Source organism: Vidua macroura, chromosome 15 (assembly GCF_024509145.1).
Source record: "Vidua macroura isolate BioBank_ID:100142 chromosome 15, ASM2450914v1, whole genome shotgun sequence".
Lineage (NCBI taxonomy): Eukaryota > Metazoa > Chordata > Aves > Passeriformes > Viduidae > Vidua > Vidua macroura.
In genome coordinates, this window is record NC_071585.1 from 7,902,704 (window position 1) to 7,924,555 (window position 21,852).

The following is a 21,852-nucleotide window of genomic DNA, read 5'->3' on the forward strand; positions in this document are numbered from 1 at the left end:
TCTTTTTCACTGACTTGTTGAATTTTATTTAATATACAAAATGTATCTAGTGGCTTTTGAATTGCTGCTGAAAAATATTCAAATGTAGGTTTCAGGAATCTGTATAGCACCTAAACAATTTGTTCATAAAATGCAAAAATATAATACTATTGTTCATTTTCTTTTTCTTCTCATGGATATTTGGATTTTGATAATTTATATAAACCCTATGATCCTACTAAATTTGCTGTCATTGGGACAGAAAAATGGATATGACAGCTGAAACCTGTGATATAATGGAGGTTTTTGGTAAACTTCAAGACTTAGACTCTGATGTAGTCAGTCAAATAGGAAGGTGGACAAGAAAAATTCTGAATGTCAACATTAGTCAGCCTGCTCTCATTTGGGGAGAGAATACTTTTTTTAAAACCAAACAGAAATACAAAATATTACATGAAGATGATAATATTCATTTGTGTTTTGAAGGTCATGAAACGAAGGCCATGCTGAACAACAGCGGTCCTCGTTACAAGCGCAGCAGGATAGAGCAGCGGATGAACAGGGATATTTTCTTATGTGTGGGACTCCTGTTTGTGATGTGCCTTGTTGGAGCTGTAGGTATGAAGCGCTGACAAAAATCTATTTCCCAAATGGTGATTAAAGTTGGTGTTATAGACATGAGTGAGATCTACAGCTGAATGCTCTTGGGGTCTTTAGGCTCCTTGGTCTTTCCAATAGGTGAGTTAAAATGGCAAATCTGAGCAATTCAGATGAAGAAAACATGACTATAAATGTTTCAGATGAGATTCATCCCCCCCATGGTATCATACATGTAAAGCAAGAGAAAGCCATCCTGTGACTGCATTGTAGGAATCGATATTTGTCAGCTGAGATCTTCCTTCCTTCCTGAGTGCTTCCTGAGGGGGTGGTTTTTTCCTTGTGCACAAAAGCAAAAGTAAAATTATTTTGCTTTACTTTCATTTTACTAGTGTCTTCCTCTAATATGTTTGGGAGTGGTATTAAACAGAGACAATTTAGAGCCCATGAGCTGCTCATAACTATTCATTCAGTTTACATCCTCCACAGTTTCCTTCCTTTTCAAAAGCCCCTTTACAACAGGCTGTGAAATGGAATAATATGTTGGAATAGCCTGCATTTTTCTAGGGTCCTTGCAGGTGAGCACATGTGAATTTAGTAACTAGTGTTTGTTAACTGACTGGAGTTTATTGGATTGGTAATCTCAAAAAGATCATTTTCACTGCATGCAAGCACCTGCTTGCCTTCCAGCTCTGACTGGAATCTGTCCCAGGCAGGCCAGAATTAACAGGATCTCATAATTTGGAGCAAAGGACCAAATTTTAAGTATACTGACTTTTGAATGGGGCAATGCCTTAAGGAGATAACAGGGGCTCCCATGAGCCCCTTTTTCTTTTAATGGATTTTGTTTCAGTGACAACTTGTTTAGTGCTACTTCTCTGATTAAGTGACAGTCAAATCAAGTTTTCCTGGGCATGCCCTGGAGGTATGTGATGTGGCACACCAGTCAGCATCAGGTGTAATGCCATGGGAAGTAAGGACCATCCAAAACAGAACAACTGAACTGACTTGATTACTTTTTTAGTATTACTGCTTCATGTTACAGTGGGACTTTTGGCACCAAAATGGGATTTTAGTTTCACAACTGAGCTCTGTGTGAGGAAGAGGTTTTATTTTCCTTGTTCTCTGGCTGCTGTCATGTGGATTTAGAGACTTGCCTTGTCTGGTGTGTAGGGGCTTTTGAGTAATAAAGTCCTTCAATTTAACGTTAAAAGAAATCTCAGATAAAAAAAAACAGCATTTACAAATAATTTATCTGCTCAGGTTAAAAAAAATATTCACAGTCTAAATGAAACACATAAAAGAGTAAAAAGTCCATTACCTTTCAGCCATCTAAAATGTCCAGAGGCTCTATAATGAGTTCTTGCTTGGCAGCCTTGTCTGAATGTAGGTTTCTAGGAAAAAGTATCACTTGTGGATCAGTTATAAGGATTGTTCTTGCACACAGTTATAAATTGGGGTAAGAAGTGCCTTGAAGAACAGAGTTGTCCTTGTTCAGATGTGACTGTGGGCTGAAGCAGCCAAAGAGCATTGCTGAAATAATTTGAATGTTATCGGCAGCATTTTAGTAGGCAGATGCTGCAAAACAACTGCTCCGTTAACTGGTGCTAATGGAAGTTTTATTTGAGCTGGACTGATAGAGGTTTTTGGCATCTGGACAAATGATGCAATGAGGGAAACCAGGTTGTTTGCCTTAGCTCACTGGGAAGCTTCTGGTGCTGCAAATTTAGTAACCTCCTTGACAAAAGTTTATTTCAATAAGGACAGTATGGAAAGTGGTAAAACCATTGTGATGGGATGTTGTTAAGTCCTGGAACAGAGGCTTTATTTTAGCAGTGCAATGATATCTACTGGTATTTAAAACACGGAGGAAGAAGCAGTTGGAGATATGATTTAATTGAAGGAACGTAAAGATGAGTTGCCTAGACTGAATTTAGGGGATTTGTCAACTCTTAGCAAAGACAGATTGAAATCAAGAATGGTCAGAGAGAATAAGAAATATTTTAGTTTGTCTATATACAAAGGTTATGAGGTTTATTTCTGTGAGAGGAGAGTCTTCAGCACTGAGGATTTTTATGGATAGGTGATAGAGATGGAGTCTTCCAGTGGGGAAACACAGAATGAGAAAATATCTGTGCAGAGCTAAGAGCCATGGGAAACACCTGATGAAGCAGAGGTGAATGAAAATATCCCTGAATACTTATTTCTCACTAGCACATCAATTATGTGCATGTGCTACAGAGCTCTGCAAGTGCTTTGAATTCTCCAAAAGATTTGCAGCATTGCTTGGGGAGCACTGTTTTGGAAATTTCTCTGTTCTGTTAGCAGAGCAGTCCATATCTGCACATTTCAGAAGCTTTGTCACTCACTCCACTGCCCAGACTATTTCAGTCTTGTATCTCACTCCTACAGGGCATAGCATTTGGACAGGAAACTTTTGGGAGCATCCACCTTATGATGTCCCAGATTGGAATGGCAATTTTGTGGCTCCCGTTCTTGCCGGTTTCTACATGTTCCTGACAATGATAATCCTGTTGCAGGTAAAAGACAAAAACCTCTCTGTTACCTTAAAGGAAGAAGCTACTCAAAATTGAGTATTTTCACTAATGAACAATTAATATCAATTAATAGCTGTGCAGTGCCTTCTTAATCCTATTTTAAAATATTGCTAGGAGTATTTCAAATCAGCCAAGTGCAAAATAATGTTTCTTTTTTCCTTTTTTTTTTTTTTTGTGCTTTCTAACTGCATTTTTTTTTTGCTATTGAAACCCCACAAGGATATAGACAGGAAACACATATATAATATCTTTAACTCAGAATATCTAGCAGATGTAATAAAGAAGATATTTACATCCAAATGCCAGCTTTTTTTTCTGCCTATATCCAGAATTCCAAAATAAGAAGGCCACTTAACATCTCAGAAAAACAGTGAAACAAAAATTGCCAATCTGCCAGTGGGGAATAATAACTAGGTATGGTTCATGTGGTCTAGGAAAGAAGCTAAATTAGGAGTAGGATACTTGTAGAGCTGAGTGCGGTTAAGTCTAATTGGGAAAGAATATTTTATTGGGTGAGGAGAAAAATTACATTTACTTTACAGATTTCTTGATGTCACTGCTGAGATTTAAGTGGACAGAATTTCTTTAGTATTAACAAAATCTGAATATAACTTTCAGAGCTGCTCAGAGATTCCTTGGAGGATTATTCTTCATTACTGAAACAGAATATTTGTGCATCTTAAGAATTCATTATTATTTCAGGGCAAGGAACTTGTGAGTGATAAGTGTTGTGTGCAAAGTAATGGTTTGTAAAACTTTTCTGCACTAAGAGTCTGTGCTAGTCCATCCTTTCAGAGTTTCAGAAGGGTAAGAACAAGCTTGATCCTATGTCCAGAAAATGTGCTTTGTAAGGGCATCCTCTGAAAGACCCAGCTTTGAATTTAGTACTCTAGGAGTTTAGTTTTAAGTTTGCAACTTATCTCTGTTTCTCCATTGCTATTGTGTACAGGATTTCTTTTCACCCCTGAGTTATTATTCATCAGCCCTAAAATATGTCTCTAGGAGGAACTGTTCTTTGGAAATCATTAGTATACCTGTGCCAGAATATTGCTGGTAGAAAGCAGTGAAATTTATCTCACCCCTCACTGAGGATTTAAACTCTCTTTCAGATTTTAATCCCCGTATCTCTTTATGTGTCAATTGAGTTGGTCAAACTGGGCCAAGTCTTCTTAATTCACAATGACATTGACCTGTATGATGAAGAAGCAGATTTGCCCATCCAGTGCCGTGCTCTCACTATTACTGAAGACCTTGGTCAAATCCAGTATATCTTCTCAGACAAAACTGGGACACTAACAGAAAACAAAATGGTATTCCGACGCTGTACTGTTGATGGAATTGAGTTTTCCCATCAGGAAAATGGTGAGAGACTTGCTTTATACTTGCTTTTTTAGTCCAAGCAATTAAATGTCATTAATTTAAATATTAATACCTAAACATACTGAGCCTTCTGATTGAATGTAGAGTTTTGTGGAATAATCACTTTTCTGTGAGGGACTGCTCTTACAGAGATTCACAAAAATGAAGGTGTTTTGAATGATTCAGAAGTCAGATGCGAAAGGTTTTCCAGATCCCTCTGCAGGCACCTCCAGGATCTGCCCTGCATTCAAAGAGAGCACTTCCCCTTTTATTTCTAAATGAACACCGGACAACCTTTTATAAGCTCACAAACTGATACTAGTTAATAATTAAAATGAGTGGGTCCAAAAGTAATTATTTCTGTGACTCTGTAAACGTACACTTCTGTGTGATATGAAAAACACAGGTACTCTTTTCCTGGAGTGGATCCTGGCTGCAGTCCGGATCTGAAGGATCCTGGCACTCGGTGCTCTGAATTCATGGTGTTGACTCAGGCCCCTTCTTCGTCATTACTTTCATGCTCTGTGTGGTGGAAAGGATCCTGTTAAGCTGGCAAGCAGCTGCCAAAAAGATGTTTGTGTTCTGTGACTGAAAACATTAGCAGATTTGTGAATTACCATATTTCACTCTCCTGTTCCAACTGCAAAAAGCAGCTGAAGAGACAAAACATTAAGAGAAGCCCATAAAAGTGACTGATCACTTTGAAAACACATTTTTATTTTCTTGCAATAATAATAGTGGCAATTGCCAGAAAGTGCTGGACAGTGGGCAATGAAATTTTTCTGGTGATGGCTTTTGAAATGTTTTGGCTTTGGTTTAGTTTGTTTCAGGTTTTTTAACTGATCAAGGAATTCCTCCCAAACAATGAAAAAAAAAAAAAAGAACCAGAATCAGAGGCAAGGTTTCATTTTTCTTTTACAGACAGGCGACTGAAAACACAGAAAGAGTTAGATTTAGACAATGAGGATTTTGCAAAGCTTCAGCACTTCACTCTTCCTCCCATGAATCTTGAGAGACCAGCCACCTACAAGCACAGCACCATGAGGCCCTTGAGGAGGTGCCAGAGCGACCGGGCGCGTTCTCAGGGGCACACCAGGAGCAGGTCAGTCGGTCGACGCGACAGCAGCCAGTCCCAGGTGGCGTTCAGCAGCCCCATTGTGAGTACCAGCAGCCTGAGCCAACACCTTCCAAGTTACCCCTTCTCTTGCTTTTGTGATGCAAAGCTGCGGGAATCAGAAAGATAGAAATCTTTACAGACTCAAGAGGATTTGATTCGCAGACTTAGAAGTCTAGATTGATGTGAAGGGAAGGTACACAGACTCTGAAGAGAAAAATCACAAACTGATGTTTCTATAGAATATGCCTTGAGTAAGAAACTGTATTAGATAAGATGATGAAGGGTTTTATAGTGTAGTAATGTGATTGTAATAGAATAAGCTAAGAGTTTAGATGTTGTAATAGAGACATATGTGTGTACATGTAATAAGACCTTCTTGGACAAAAGTATCCACATTGCAGTAGAAAGAAGTAAAGGTGACAGGTCAGAAAAACAAAGCATACTCTGTGGCGATTGTCCCTTGGATTAGAAAGTTATCTACTGTCTTCAACAAAGAACTTGTGACCATCTTAGACTATGGCCAACTGCTTGCTGTCTTATAAATCTCATGGCCTTTGAGACTGATGTTATCTAAGCAATAAATCATTCTTAGGCTGATCATGGTCCCATCCCTTCGATTAATGCAACAACAGCCACAGAAAGCCAGCAGATAGAGAAATCCAAGCCTTGCTGGAGCTAAGAGAGGGAAGGGGGAGACAAAGAATCAGAATCCTTGACTGGAGCATGCAGGCTGCAGTCAGAGGGGAGCAGGATCTGTTGCAATTTAGGTCTGAAGCTTCCCAAATTCACACACAGCCTAATTAAAGTCAGGCTGTTCTGCTCCTCTTGAAAGTCTTTTAGCTGTTCTGCTCCTCTTGAAAGTTTCAGATAAGGTTTTGGTGAACAATAAAAGGTCATACACTTTCAAAATTAGAATTCCAATTAAAATTAAAGGCCTGGAAAACCCATCCAAATTTTTTTATTAAAAAACAATAGTCTAATAAATGTAGAATTCTCAGAACTTTATTTGCTGAGGTTGCTATAAGATCCTAGTTATTCAATTCTGCTGTCATGTAGTAAGTACCACTCAGAACTCCTACTGTTCTTGGAATATGGGAATTCTGTAAGTTGTTATCCTGGTATTTTCCAGCCCAAACCTCACGAGTTGCTGAGAACATCTCCATGGATTCTTGACAACCCACGAGCCATGACTTCTGAGAACTTCTTTTAGGTCATGACTATTGAAGGATGATAAAGAAATTTCTTGCTAGTATATTTTCCAATTACATTTTTTACTGTTTATTTCTTTTTCTTCTAGAAATGAACATTTTTTTTAATTCACTGTACAGCAATGTCTGAGGAACTAGTATCAAATGCCTCTTTTGTAAAGAACATTAAGCTGCTGTTTTGGAAATAACCAGCCTTAGCTCTCATAGGTGTCACTCTATCTGGACAAATTGTTTTAATGCCCTATGACAATTGTGAAGATGTTGTAAAAATAGAGACATTTAGATATTGCACAGAGCCTGCCCTGTATGACCTTTAAATGAGACATAGCACTATCCTTTGCCACCTGAGCCAATTCCCTATTAATAAAATAGGAATAATAAATTTTTGGTGTCTCTATAGTTCCTGCCTTTTGGAACTTGCATCACCTCATCTGATGCATTTTTACTCTGCTACAAATCTGCAGCATCCTGAGTACTCCTGGTATACAGAGTGTGTTTGTAGACCTGTGTGTATGCCAGCAGACAGAAGTTTGTAAGAAAAAGCCATCTTTCAACAATGGAACATGATAGAAAATTAGCATTTACTCTCTCTACCTTTAGGAGTTCTTATTAATTAAGAGAGTGACAGTACATTTCCTTCTAGATTTAATAGTTCAAATAAGTAGTGCCTTGGTATTAGAAACATTTAACAAAGATTTTCATTGTCCTGTGGTCATCAGGTTTTCATGCCATCAAGAAGAAATGCTATCAAGTTAATGAAGAAATCTTAAACCTTAAAACTGAATGGCACTAGCCATTTTATATCAGCATTTTCACTGACAAAATTGTTAACATTGAAAAGGTGGCAAATTTAAATGATCATCATTAGTGCTGTTTTATTCAGTTTTCTTCTTTGCTTGATTAGGGTTTTTTAATATATGTTCAGGCTGAAAATTCAGGTCAGCACTGTTTTCATTTAATGTGAAAAGAAGATGAGAAAAATTGTTCTGATAAATATTGATTTTTTTTATATTGTTTTGTTTTTAAAACCTGTCTCTGAGGCCACAATTAGCCTGTCAATTTTTGATTTTTCCAGAGGAAATTTTTTAGTTCAGAAACCTGCTGAAGTGAAATGCCCAGTAGTTCATTGTCCTTTTTGACAAGAACTTGCAGCAAACATTGAGGATATAGATTAGAAACAAATTGAGTGGGATGATGACAGATAGGAGAGATGAGATACACATGTAATAATTTGGTGTTTGTGATGTTCATTCTAATCGTGGCAATGCATGAAGAAATTGGATGAAAAATTGTGCAAGGTGTTGGTAAGATTCTAATCTTTCATGTTTCAAATTTCATAGAATTCCCAACATAAGTGTTTGACATAACTGTTTGGACAGTTGCATCTGCACATATGTGTTCTTCTTTGGAATTGTCCTGTTAAGCTATTTGGGATTGTTCTGTGTACAAAGCATGGTATTGGCACAGTCCCGTCACCCACAAACTGCTGCAGTGCAATATTGTGAAATGGTTTCTTAAAATCAGCAGCTTTAACTTTTCAACCTCTGAGTCTTTTTAGGAGACCTGAGAAGATAACTAAAAAATCAGGCTTATCATTAGTATCTTTTTGTTTGTTAGAGAAAGGACTGCATCAATACTGCAAACACGTCCCTGTATGTGAAGTAAAAACACATTAAAATACTGAGCCACAAGAACCAGAGCTCTCTGCAGCAGAGAAGTGCAAAGCCTTGTTCCAGCTCTGGATTTCGGTTGAGCTGCAAAATGAGCAGTAAATTCATTTGCAACTATTAAGATTATTTAAGAACTGCTTGTCACTTTAGCAAGCAGGAGATGGAGTGTAACATTTGGCTCAGCACAGCCAGAAAGGTGCATGAGTGACTTCTGTTCCATGTTTACAGAACTTGTGAAAACTGTGCCAGATGGAATGGGGTGAGGGTAATAGCTGAGGTGAGCTAGAAAGCAGCTAAATAACTTTGGCAGTTCCTTAAAGAAGGCATGCAAAACTGTTGGTTCATGGGAAGACATCTTTTAAATTTGGAATTCCTTCTTAAACATGGGCTGAATTTAATCCAAACCAGATTCTGCTAACATGAAATTTCTATTAAAAGTAATACTCCCATAGCTCTACATCAAATTAAATTGTAGGGAACTGACATTGTTAAGTTGTTTGGCTTGAAAATTTATGTTTGATTAGACAGAGGGTGGTAGTAAAATTACAGAAACATTTCCAGGACAAGTAAATATGTAGGTATGTATTTACTTGTTCATTTATTTATTGCAAAAACTGAAGAAGAAAAGTTTGAGAGCACTTCTCTTTCTGGGTCAAAAATGAAACTGCTCTAGAAACAAAAAGTGATACTGTTGTAACTAAACCATAAGCACAAAATGTTCTCTGTTGAAATAACTATCAGCTTCCTCACTGAACTGGGAGAACCCAAGTATACATTCTTCTGGAATGCCCTTTAATTCAGGAGTCATCAGTTTCTAAGTTAAAGGATATAGTATAGATTTTTCTGATTTTTAGTAGATCTCAAAAGAAATAAAATTCTGAGATCATCTTCCTTTTGAAGATGCATTTCCTTCTAATTATCTAGTTATGCAGCTTTTTGAAAGACATCTTTTTCCATAGGTGTTAAGTACAAAAGGCATTTTCTACGTCTAAATTCAAGAAGTCTATGAAATTGCCAGTTATTCCTTGAGGACAAGGGTAAATGAAAAATAATCCTCACCAAGTAATTTCTCTTCCAGGAAAAGGATGTGACTCCTGATAGCAGGCTGCTGAGGCAAGTGAGAGAAGCTGCCCTCCAGACTGAAAGTTTTTCTCCTTTTATACATATGAAGACTTCCACATCCTTTACTGACTTTTTTCTTGCTCTTGCCATTTGCAATACAGTTCTGGTCTCCACAGCTACTGCGCCAAGACAAAGGGTAATCTAACTTTAAATACATGAGGAAAATGGATCATGCTTCCATTTAACAACATAGAGTAGTGTCCAGTGAAAACTGAAGTGGTGAAAAATGGTTTGTTTGAGAGTTATACTCTAGTTCCTTTACATTTTCTGTAATATCTACTGCTTCCATGCCTGTGTATTTCTTCCTAGCTTGTCTTCTTATGTTTGATGAATAGCTAAGGCTACCACAGGATCAGCATGTTTTCTTTTAGATTTTGTGTTATATATGCTGTAAGATACTTGTTGAATACACTGGGTTTTCTCTGATCTGCCAGGCAATTGACAGAACTACAAGGGCTTCATTACATCTTTGCTTCAGAGGCAGAGATACAAATCACCATTAAATTTGGATGCCAACTCACATATGATTTCTCTATCGAATCCTTCCACCACAGTTAAATGGCAGAAGAGGGGAAAAGGGGAAGTTGCAGTTATTACTATTGTCATTTAGATGCAGAAAAGTAGAGAGAGGTTTTGAGAAGGGTCTTGAAGTTCACATTTATTTATTTTTAACCTTCACTTTTCTAATATTTCTAGGTCACAATCCCACCACCAATGAAACCTTCAGGAATCACCCTGGAGAAGATTCATCAGATATTTCAAAGACTAAAATTAGCAAGCCTTAGTCAATCTTTTTCATCATCTCAGTCTAGCTCACAACTTGGTGCCAGCTTCAGTGCAAAGAACACCGAGGAGCCTCTTGCTGCGCTGGAGAGTTGTGACAATGAAAACAACGGCTCTGCCAGCAGTGGAGGCCAGGAACTCCAGGACAAGGGCAGCACAGAGATTGGCACCGCTTCCTTGGATGAGGTTTTTAGGTCTGCAACCAACACTTCTCTGCCAACAGACTTTTGTTACGAGGCTGAGAGCCCAGATGAGGCAGCTCTGGTCTATGCTGCCCAGGCCTACGGCTTCATCCTTGTGTCCCGGACGCCCGAACAGGTCACTGTGCAGCTGCCACAGGGCACGCTCCTGACCTTTGATATCCTCTACACCCTGGGATTTGACTCAGTCAGGAAAAGGATGTCTGTAGTGGTGAGACACCCTCTAACCAAGGAGATTGTTGTCTACACAAAAGGTGCTGACTCTGTAGTAATGGACCTGCTGGACAACTCCACCAAAGGTAATTAGCCAGGGAGCTTTTTCTGTTGTGTCTCCTAATAATGTATGCTGTAGTCTTTTCTGCATGAAATATTATATCTAGATATTAGGAATATAAAGAAAGAATAAGCTTTCTCTAGTATTATCCTTGCAGGTCAGAACTGAGATATTTATTCAACTTCAGAAGTGCTTAGAATAGGGAATGGGATAATTAAAATTCACTGATAATACTAACCCAAGGGGATTGTGTACTCTGCAATAATACTGTCATAAGGGCCTGACCGTTCTTTTTCAGGTTGTCAGCAACAGTGCTGTAATATTAATAAAATCCACAAGTAAAGTTATCTTAAAGGAAACAGGAGTTTTTAGCAAGATTTCAGCTTCTGCACAGGCAATACTTTTGAGCTTTTCAAGAATGTAGCATTAAAATGGAATCCTTTTCTCCAATGCCCACTCTTTTTAAATCTTAGGCCATTTGATCGAAAATTATCTGTACTTAAAATATGGGATCTTTTCTTTGTGTTTCACAGGTGACATTAGCTCAGACAAGAGACTGAAAAGAATAAAAGAAAGAACACAGAAGCATCTGGACTACTATGCCCATGATGGACTCCGAACTCTGTGCATAGCTAAGAAGGTGGGAGAGCACCAGGTTCCATACATGTCAATAGAATTGCTAGAAAAATATGGTGGTTATGATTCTCCTTCAGACAACCAGCCAGATATAGCCCATCTCTTTGTCCCTCTATTTGCCTTGTCTGGAGTCTTTTTTTCCTCTTTTTCCTCAATGTGACCAAATGAGGGATTTTTAGTCAGTCTCAAAACATTTATTTCTGTTTCTTCTGTAGTAACTCCAGCTGACCTACTCTACAGTGCTTCCAAGCAAGAAACAGAGTCTGCAGAGCAGCCAACCTTTTTCTCTTTTGCTTGGCATTCAGCTTTCAAAAATCTTGCTCTCAGCCTGAATTAGTGAATTTCAGTGTCATACTTTCATACAGAAGTTGTCAATGTGCAACAAAGAGATCATATTCAAGCTCTGGAGAAATGTAGATCAGCCCTCAGGCACTGTGCTCTCAGCTAAGCAAGAGTTTCTCTACGTCATATTCTTGAGTCTCAGCTGTAGGTCATTTGTTCAAACTACTTGTTCTTGCAGTTTTCTCTTGGAAAAGTCTGTTATTTTAAAGATGGCAAAGTACTTTACCAGTTTGGATAGGAGTTAAGTCTCTGTGATCCAGAATGTTATTTAAATTTCTCTTTTCTCTTATTTAAATTTCAAATAAACAGTTTAAGTTGTGTTATGCAGGTCTTGAATGAAGATGACTTTCAAAAATGGGCCAATTTTCGTCGGGAGGCAGAAGCTGCAATTGAGAACAGAGAGGAGCTGTTAATAGAGACAGCACAGCATCTGGAGACCAAACTCACCCTGCTGGGTAGCTAAAAATAAGAATTGTCATTGCGTGAAGTATCACTTGCTCTCCTGTGATAGTCTTGGCAGTATGGCAGACAACAGCTTATACTCATTTATCTAAAATACTTCCTCTGTGGTTTGGAAATCTCCAGGTTAGGGAGATAAAATCCAATGGCAGTGTCTATACAAGTTGTCATGCATTTTGGGCAGCAGTAACTTTGAAAAAGTGTACTGAAGCTATTGTGTGCCCTGAGCAAAGAACATGCACATCAGCTGTTACTGTGGCTCAGCTGACACAGTAGATAATGAGGCTCCCACAATTCAATCGTGCATCCATATCCTTAGATAAACCTATAAAATACTATAAATTAACTTCAGTTTTGAGCACAAATTCTGAGGGAATTTTGGTAATTGAACTGTATTATAAAATCCAATAACTTAAACATGTAGGTGTTTCACTACTGAGTTCCTGCTGTTGTTGCATTGTTGTGCTTGCTTTGTGCACTTTGTAAAAAGATGTTTAGCATTAAAACTTACATTGATTGACATTTCTGCATCATTCATCACCGTCATATCTAAAAACATCATTCTGTTAAATTATGGAGCACTTCAGTTCTTTCTGTTCTATTTTGTTTGCAAACATTTTGTGCTTTATGACTGATTTTTGGAGTTGTCTCAGTCTCATTTTTCTCTGACTGCAATTTGTGCCCATGCTTTGTTGAATTTCTTCAATTGCAAGCAATAGCTTGCATTATGGCTTCTCATAAGCTCTACAGTGATTTAAAAAGTTAGAGTAATAATGATAAATGCCATAAGCAGACCACATAAGAGGTAATGTAGATCTTGTCAGAGTCTGTTACCTTTGCCAATTACTAAGGCTCTATTTGCTTTCACACTTTAATTTGCAAAAAGTGTTCCCTTAGCCTAAATCAATACCTATCTTTAATGTACAGTATGATGCAGTTACAGCATCTTCAAACTGACCTCTAGTGGAAGGGATAAGGAGTATTGTAACATTCAGATGGTCATTTCCCAATATCATCAGGATGAATGTTGGCATCTGCTTCTAAGTTTGTGCATGCTCAAAAAGAAAACGTACTGTACTGTTTCTTCTGCCTTTGATGGCTGAAGCATCTGACTTGACAACAGGGACAGCATCCATTTAAACAGTCAAAGTTCATCTTTTCTGGTTGCTTTGATGGGACTTAATGCAGTATTTTTAAAATTCATATGCTGTGATTCCTCTGCCAGCATATTGTCATTTTGGATTATTAGGAAGAAATTAAATGCATTGTTCTTGCAATGAGCAAAATGAAGAGACAGAACTTGATTGCTGACACATTCAGACCTTAATCCAAATGCAGATCATGTGCCTGCATGTTTATCTGTTGGACAAAACCTTGGTTCAATTCTCAATAAGTTCAGGAGCATGACTGGAAAGCAAAGAGCTTTTTTTAAACAAGAAAATAGCAACTTGATTTTTAAGAAAAAGAAAATTATTTATCTTCTTTTCCTGTTTTCCCAGGAGCAACAGGGATTGAAGATCGCCTGCAAGATGGAGTACCTGACACTATTGTGTCTCTTCGAGAAGCTGGGATAAAAATTTGGGTGTTGACAGGAGACAAACAGGAGACAGCAGTTAACATTGCATACTCCTGTAAACTTCTGAACCAGAAGGACACTGTCTTCACCATTAACACTGCAAATAAGGTGAGTAAAGAAAGACAAAATTCACAGAATTTGCTATCTTGCCTTTTCTTTGTGTCTTGCAGTTTGGCATTCCGTTGCTTTAGACCTCACTTAACAAAGAACAGTCAAAAAACCCCAAACAGCATTAGGAGCAAGAGGCACAGTAAGTTCAGCTCTTCCAAGGGCTGGCACTAGGCTGTGGAGGGCAGGCAGGGCTTCCCTGTGTGGCCAGACAAGTTACCCATCTGGGTTGTCTCAGCTTTTCTCCCCAGAGAACCAGGGTTACCAATGCAAGCTTGCTTTTCTCAATAAAGCTATTGTGAGGATTAAGTAAATACTGTTTTCCTTATGGTAGGCAGTTGCATGGAGCAGTGACATGGCCTACTTTCCAACTGCTTTTGTCTGCAGCTAGTAGCTCTCCAAACGAGAAGAAATCCTGTGCAAATATCTGTCTCTTTCAATGTCATGGAAATAGAGAAACATGCAAAGATGATATGGAATCTGGCACAGAAAACATTCCAAGGTGTAATTTCATTTGAAACACATATCTGCTTTAACGGGAAGCAGAATGAATACATTTAGGATGGAAATTAGATGGTGGCTTGTGCCAGAGCAGAGATGCTACAGGCAGGACCACCCTGGCTCCCAGAAATGCCAGCATGGGCACTTACCCACAGCAGCCTCTGTGCCCTGGATCAGGCTCAGAAGCAATCTGCATACACATGGGGACTTTGGGAATCCCCGTGGGTCAGGGGACACTGGTGTTTCTCCACAATAAGATTTAGTTCCCTCACTTTCAAAATTAAACCAAAGACAGACTTCTGAAAGAGGCTCCCAATAGCAGCAGTGAGGGACACAAGTAATATATACAAAGCATTTAACCTGTTAATTTTGCCAAAGTTAGGTCTTGAAGTGGTGTCAGTGGGAAGGGCCTCTCCTTACCCCTGAGCCCAGCAGATTATTCAAACACTGAAAATGAAATATCTTCCAAGAAGATGCAACAAAATTAGGTAGCTTGGTGGATTTGTTTCAAAAGGCAAGTCAAGGCAAACCAGGAATTTCCACTACTGTTTTTGGTTTGTTCACAGAAAGATGACGTTTCTTCAATATTTTAGGGGTTTTAAGTGTTCATGCTAGGTGCAGGTTTTTATTAGATGTCAGAGGTACATTTGATTCCAGAACCTCCCACTTAAGTGTAATTTAAATCTTGCAAACATCCTACACATGTACCTTATGCTACATAAAGTGAAAATAACACTATAGAACTGAATCATCACTCAATAAAGCTGACAGAAAAGGCAGAAAGAGGAGTGATTAGCTCCTCAGATATTCAGGGCCATGCCACAGAAGGAGGACTTTGAGTACTAAGAGGGAGTAAAATAACTTTGATATCATTTTGGATTTTCTCTGATAGTGATGTGCCAATTTAGGAGATCTGGATGGGAGAGGTGAGAGTTTTCCCCTTAAATCTGTTTCTATCTAGTACTAAGTCAATTCCAGTTGTTGGCAACTAAGAGGGGACTTGATCCAACATGAAGCAGATTTGCTAAGACAGAAGGGCATTGTGTTTGAGGCACAGTGCTTGAAAATATGAAGTTTTATTTCTAATTGTCACACATGCCTGATATGTGACTTAGAAAAGGCCTAACTCTGAAAGTTACTGGGTAATTTGACAATGTAGACCTCTTGTTTCTCTTACCACAGTTTATTTTTTGTGGAAGTCAATGCCGCAATATCTCACATCATTCATATCAGAACTAGATTTTTCAATACCCTTAAAAGAAAATATTTTCTTTTTCATTTCTGAACTCCCAGCATAAATGCACACATGCCTTCCTGATGTAAAGATTATTATATTTTCTTTTAGAATAAATCCTTACCTCAGTTAACTGGCTGATAAAATGTACAGTGTTTTCACTGAGGGATTGGATGGTGTCATATTGAAATAATCTCCAATCAGATGAATCAGTGCAGTTCTCAGTAAATTTCCCTTAATGTTTATCTGATAGGCTTAAACCCACTGGCATGATTATACAAACATACATTTGGCAAGGTGCTGTGCTGTAAAGGGAGATGGAGATAACTATTTCTAAAACCACGTCTGTTTTCTCACAGGAAACTTGTGAATCTCTCTTGAATTTAACCCTGGAAGAGGTGAAGAAGAATTATGAGTACAACAAACCGCAGAGGAAACTTTTTGGCATCATCCCAACGTCTTTCTCAGTCTCTGACGCCCCCAGCCCCGAGTTTGGGCTGGTGATCGATGGGCGGACGCTGAACATCATCTTCCAGGGAGGGCTGGAGGAGAAGTTCCTGGAGCTGGCGCGGCACTGCCGCTCCGTGCTCTGCTGCTGCTCCACCCCTCTGCAGAAGAGCATGGTGGTCAAGCTCGTCCGGAGGCAGCTGAAAGCCATGACCCTCTCCATAGGTACCTCCACTCTGCATCTCACAGAGACAGGGGAAGCAGGTTCTTTCTTGAAGAGAAATGTGTGCAATATATTGTACGGGGCAGATTTTTGTGCCTCAGGTAGATGCAGTGAGGAAACAGCATTGATTCATCTTTCCTGATCAAAACCCATATAAAAGTCCTGCTTCGGCTTTCACTCAGCAAATCTGCCTCCCTTTAAACAAGATGAAGGCACTCCAAATTCAGAATCTCCCAGCAGTGCCTTTCATGCACATCAGTACAAACATACATACATATTACCTCCAAAATGTCCTTGTTTTGGGCCTGGAAATCACTCATGATTAGTCACTATTTTATCTTTTCATAAAGCCCTTTTCCTGTCAGATTTTCCCTGGTGAAAACAGAATTATCTCCAGAGTGGTATTAAGCACTGACTCATTTGCCTTTTACCTCCAAATATTGTGAAATGCTTTGAGTTTTCTTCCACACTTTTGGTAAGTTATGCCACTAAAATCCTTGATAAATTGATGTAGATGACTCCAAACTAAACAAATACACTTCTGTGGACAAAACAAAAAGCAAAGAGTCTATTGTATTTTTGAAATATTACTTTGCCTTACAGTTCAAACTAAAGCCTTCTGCTTCATTTACTTTACCAGCTAACCTAATTTACAATATCCACACGGCAAGCAATAAGCATGGCTGTTCTTTCCCTGGAAATTTGGTTACACATTTAACATATTACTGCAAGTTGAAATGAGCAAAATAATTCTTGAAACTGGCTTGCTACGTGTCATCTGCAATCAAATTTGTCATAGATTCAGAGAATTCAGTGAAATAGGGTGTTGCAAAACACGTTCCTGAGGATATGGATTTGGCCAAGCAGAAACACAAAATGATGCTGGTGTAAATGGTGTTGGGGTTGCTGTGTCACCACCCAGCTGGTCCCAATGCTGGATTTTGCCCTGGTGGAGCCAGGTCTCCTGGGAAGGAGGGAGACCAAGACCAGAGCCTTGATGTCATGCTTGATGCCACGCATCAGTTCCCTTGACCAAGATTCATCGTAGTACAGAATATTTGAAATAATCAGCATAGCTGAGATTATTTCCTTCTTCTGACGGAGGCACCCTCTCTTGCATTGTTATTGTTCCCTCCTGTTTTCCCACTCTAGGGGATGGTGCAAACGACGTAAGTATGATCCAAGCAGCTGATGTTGGAATTGGAATATCTGGCCAAGAAGGCATGCAGGTATTGTCCCAGTTTCTTTCTCTTTTGTCAGGTAGTCCCTTGAGGCCCAATAAATTTCATAGCAGCCCTAGATTCTCAAGTGTCATCTTAAAAACACACATATAAATTTATATGCAGTTTGTAATTATGGGTCCAGCCACAAAATAAAGAGCATTTTGAGCCAAAAAATTATCATGTGAGAACAAATCTGTGTTTGCTCGTGAGACTGGAAAATTAGCAGATGTCTGCCCAGTGTTAGGTGAGCATCTGGTTTCTGAATCTTCTCAGCTGCTGCATTTCCAAGTTTCCAGGTTTTGTGGATTCTCTTCCACTGTCTTCTGCCCTGAATCCTTTCCCACACATCCCCTTTCCTTATTCTCCTTGAATGGAGAGTTCTGCAGCGATAGAAAGTTCTAACTATGTTCTTGCGGGTTAGTTTGTTGGTTTGTTTCTTCTACAATATTCAACAGTAGGAAATTATTTCAATGTCTGTGTTCAAATTTCATGACATAGCGTGTGAAAAGGACATATTGTAAATCTCCTATTCCTTTTCCCAAAGGCTGTGATGGCCAGTGACTTTGCAATATCCCGATTTAAGCATCTCAAAAAGCTCCTTCTTGTCCATGGACATTGGTGCTATGCTCGTCTGGCAAAGATGGTGATTTACTTTTTCTACAAAAATGTGGTAAGATGATTAAAATAATGAAGTTTTCATCCTAACAAAGATTAATTCCAGGTCTGAGGGTTTTCTTGGTTGTTTGTTTTTGGAGGTTATACTCTTACTTTTTATGAAGCTACAGTTCGTGTTTCTTCACTTTGTAAGCTTATAGTATGCCCTTTCCTTCTTAGCAAGGTGCTGCATAGAGCATTGAGAAAAATACAGGCTCTAAATATATTTTGAAATAACATTATTCCAAAGGGAAAAAGGACTCAAGGCTTAGTAACTTTATATGGTAGCACAAGAAACTTTATTAATAATACCCATGAGCCTCAAAATAAAATTTGCATAAGGGAGATCAGATTATTAGCACTCTAATGTAGATGAGTGTGTACTAAGAATTGCCTGCCTGTGAAACCTCTGAATTTTTATAGGAACCACTTGCAAGTAATGATGCATTCATAACTGTAATTTTTATTAAAAATTTAATGTATATGCAAATGATCTATGCATTGAAGTATGATATAAAGTGGAAAAATGAAGTAATTCAGTTTCTACAAGACTGGGAAAACAAGTCCATTTGACATTAAATACGTTCTGATCATGAAAGGCTTTTCACCTAGAATTCAAGGTATATGGGTTTTTGTGAAGTTTTAAATAATTTTCAATAAGGATTATTTCTTATTACTGTTAAAATTTGTAGTGGAAGTGAACACTTTGCTTTTTTTGACTGGACATGCTTTTAGGATCAAAGGCTATTTATTTGCAACGTGAAATAGTTCTCCAGACTAGGATGCTGCTGTTCTTTAATCTCCCCCGTAGCATTAGGGAGCAGCATGCCTTTGATTCCACATGGACAACGAGATTCCAAAAGGATTCTAAAATCTGGTGCTCAGGGTTGTGCACAGTTTACTTAATTATTCTCTGGTATGTTCTCAAAGAACCATAATGGCTTTCAAAAAGTTGTATCACAGTGGATCACCCTTAAGGTATATTGCTTTATGGAATGAAGTGCAGTGCCTTTAACCAAAATCCTGTCCTCTTAGGAGGCTCTGTTAATGACCAGTGTCTCAATAAATGCCACAGGTGGAGCTATGTGTTTGTCTGTGCTTCTCCCCAGTGCTATGTCAACCTGCTCTTCTGGTACCAGTTCTTCTGTGGCTTCTCAGGCAGCACCATGCTAGATTACTGGCAGATGATTTTTTTCAACCTCTTCTTCACCTCAGTGCCCCCCCTGCTCTTTGGAGCCCTTGACAAAGATGTTTCTGCAGAAACGCTCCTACGTCTGCCTGAGCTGTACAAGAATGGACAAAATTCAGAGGTATGTCATGATTGCTGAAAAAACTGCTTGATAATCCCAAGGACCACAGGACTTTTTGTTTAGGAACGAGGGAAGGAAGAAAAGAGTTTAGACTTACTTGGAATGTTGAAACAACAGGAGCCCAATCTTCTGTCTCTCCAGTAATGCATTCCGCTCCATGGGAACTGTGACACCATAGGTCACTAGATAAGTTTAAATATGACAAATAGTCAAATTGAAATGGCACAAAAAAAGGGTTGCATTAGAAGAAAGGATTTTTGATCAATTTTATAATGCTAGAAAGAGTTTGGATAAAGAATTTGAGGAATAAGATCCCTTGTGAAGGGATGCAACTTTGGCAAAATTCAGCTTTTAATATTCTTGGTTGACTTGGTAATATTCCTAAGGTATATCTCAACTTAAAAATGCCTGTTTAGAGATAAGCCTTTGGTTTAATCAGCTGCTCAGGAGTATTTATTCATGGAAGGAGACCAGTTAACAGTAATTAGTAGTCTGAATGGAAGAAAGAGAGCAATTGTGTTTGCAGGACAGGCTAGAGACGTATATCCCATCATAATGTCTGTTATCTATAAACTCCTGCAGATATACAACTTGTCAACTTTTATTATTACAATGTTGGATGCCTTCTATCAAAGCCTCGTTTGCTTCTTTGTCCCCTATTTGGTAAGTAACAGGCTTATTAATATTCTCCCTCTCCTGTCCTCCTTAGAAGTTCTGATTAGTCAGGGTTCACCACAGTCTCTCTGCCTGTTTTGTAGATGTACAAAGACTCCGACATAGATGTGTTTTCCTTTGGAAACCCCATCAACACCATCTCCCTCCTGACCATTCTCTTGCACCAGGCTCTAGAAATGAAATCATGGGTATGTGTTTGACTTGTCCTGTAGACAGCACTGGTTTTTCTGTGAACTTTGCATCTTGTGTAGAAATAGAATTCTCATTCAGATTCATTTACCTGAATTCTGGGTCACAAAAAGTAACAGGTACACTAAGATTTCACAAAGTGACAGAATTTCTTATTAGCCCCGGGTTAATACCTTCATGTGCATAGTGATAGAATTTGTTTTTATCATGCCTTTGGACAGGACAATACAAAATATTTGCATACCTCCATATATAAGGAAGTGTTACTTGGAGAACTATATTCACTGCTGTTTTCTAAATTAATTTCTGGCTATTTCTCATACTGCAGACTTCAGTAAAATGCACTGTTAGATGCATTCTTTCCAGGTGTCTTTTTCTCCTCGTGTCTCACACCCAGTCAGGGTCTCACTGGCATCTCTTGTGCTTGCAGACCATGCTGCAGCTGGTGACGATGATCTGCAGTGTGGCTTTATACCTCATCTTCTCCATCATCTACAACGCTACCTGCCTGCTCTGCAGCCCTCCCACCAACCCCTACTGGATCATGGAGAGACAGCTCAAAGACCCCATCTTCTATTTATTGTGCCTCATCACCCCTGTCATCGCACTCCTACCAAGGTTTGAATGTTTTCCTCTGTTTTCCTTTTGTGGGTTTGCAGACATGTGAGTGAAGAAACAATTCTGATGTGTACAGATATGTGATGTGTCAGACACGTGCTGCACAGGGATAATGGATCAGTGTGGAAGTCAGATGCCTGAGTTCAAGCTTCCAGTTCATGAACCATTAATTTATTCAGTTGTATAACCCTAGATCAGTCACTATGTATCTTCTACTTTTCCCATCAGGAAAACCTTTCTTTTTGGGGTACATCAAAATTTACCAGTACAGATCTGCTACATAATTGTTCACTGTCATAACCACAATGTTGTTGAGCAGATCATGATTATAAGCAAATCTTTGAAATATTCCTATATATCTGAGAGTTACTAAATATATTATTGATTTTAACTACATTATGATGCATTACTAAGCTGAATTTAAGAGCATTTCTATATGAAAACATTCATTGCATCCAAAATTTTAGTTTAACTTTGTACTGCAAAAAATCAGATATGTTAAAGATAACTTTAATTGAGACTGGATAATATTTGGAGAGGGATAGTTATTGTGATGTGTTGCTGAAAAAATGGTTTAAAAAACAGAATTATTCTGTTCCCATATACATATGGGAACTTTTGGTGTTCAATACATTACTAATTGTTAATGCAGGTATGTTTTGAGTTGCAACATTTGTTTCAAATATTTATTTGTTATTTGCTTGGATATTGAAAGAAATGGATTTGTTTGACTATCTTGCTAGTTTCCTTCTCATCCTAATTCCCATGAAGTAATGCAGCACACTAGTAT

The 21,852-nt window shown here is 38.5% G+C and overlaps 1 protein-coding gene across 1 annotated transcript in view; it reads left to right on the top strand.

Moving 5' to 3' along the window:
* ATP10B (ATPase phospholipid transporting 10B (putative)) overlaps positions 1-21,852 on the top strand; it is a 78,980-nt gene that overhangs the window by 23,835 nt on the left and 33,293 nt on the right. The window contains exons 6-21 of the mRNA XM_053991483.1: positions 466-597; positions 2,989-3,116; positions 4,244-4,496; positions 5,415-5,650; positions 9,567-9,746; positions 10,307-10,892; positions 11,401-11,507; positions 12,174-12,300; positions 13,804-13,988; positions 16,083-16,395; positions 17,546-17,622; positions 18,161-18,286; positions 19,380-19,580; positions 20,163-20,243; positions 20,339-20,443; positions 20,875-21,062. Of these exons, the coding sequence (XP_053847458.1) occupies positions 466-597; positions 2,989-3,116; positions 4,244-4,496; positions 5,415-5,650; positions 9,567-9,746; positions 10,307-10,892; positions 11,401-11,507; positions 12,174-12,300; positions 13,804-13,988; positions 16,083-16,395; positions 17,546-17,622; positions 18,161-18,286; positions 19,380-19,580; positions 20,163-20,243; positions 20,339-20,443; positions 20,875-21,062 (3,025 nt within the window). The remainder of the gene's footprint in view (positions 1-465; positions 598-2,988; positions 3,117-4,243; positions 4,497-5,414; positions 5,651-9,566; positions 9,747-10,306; positions 10,893-11,400; positions 11,508-12,173; positions 12,301-13,803; positions 13,989-16,082; positions 16,396-17,545; positions 17,623-18,160; positions 18,287-19,379; positions 19,581-20,162; positions 20,244-20,338; positions 20,444-20,874; positions 21,063-21,852) is intronic.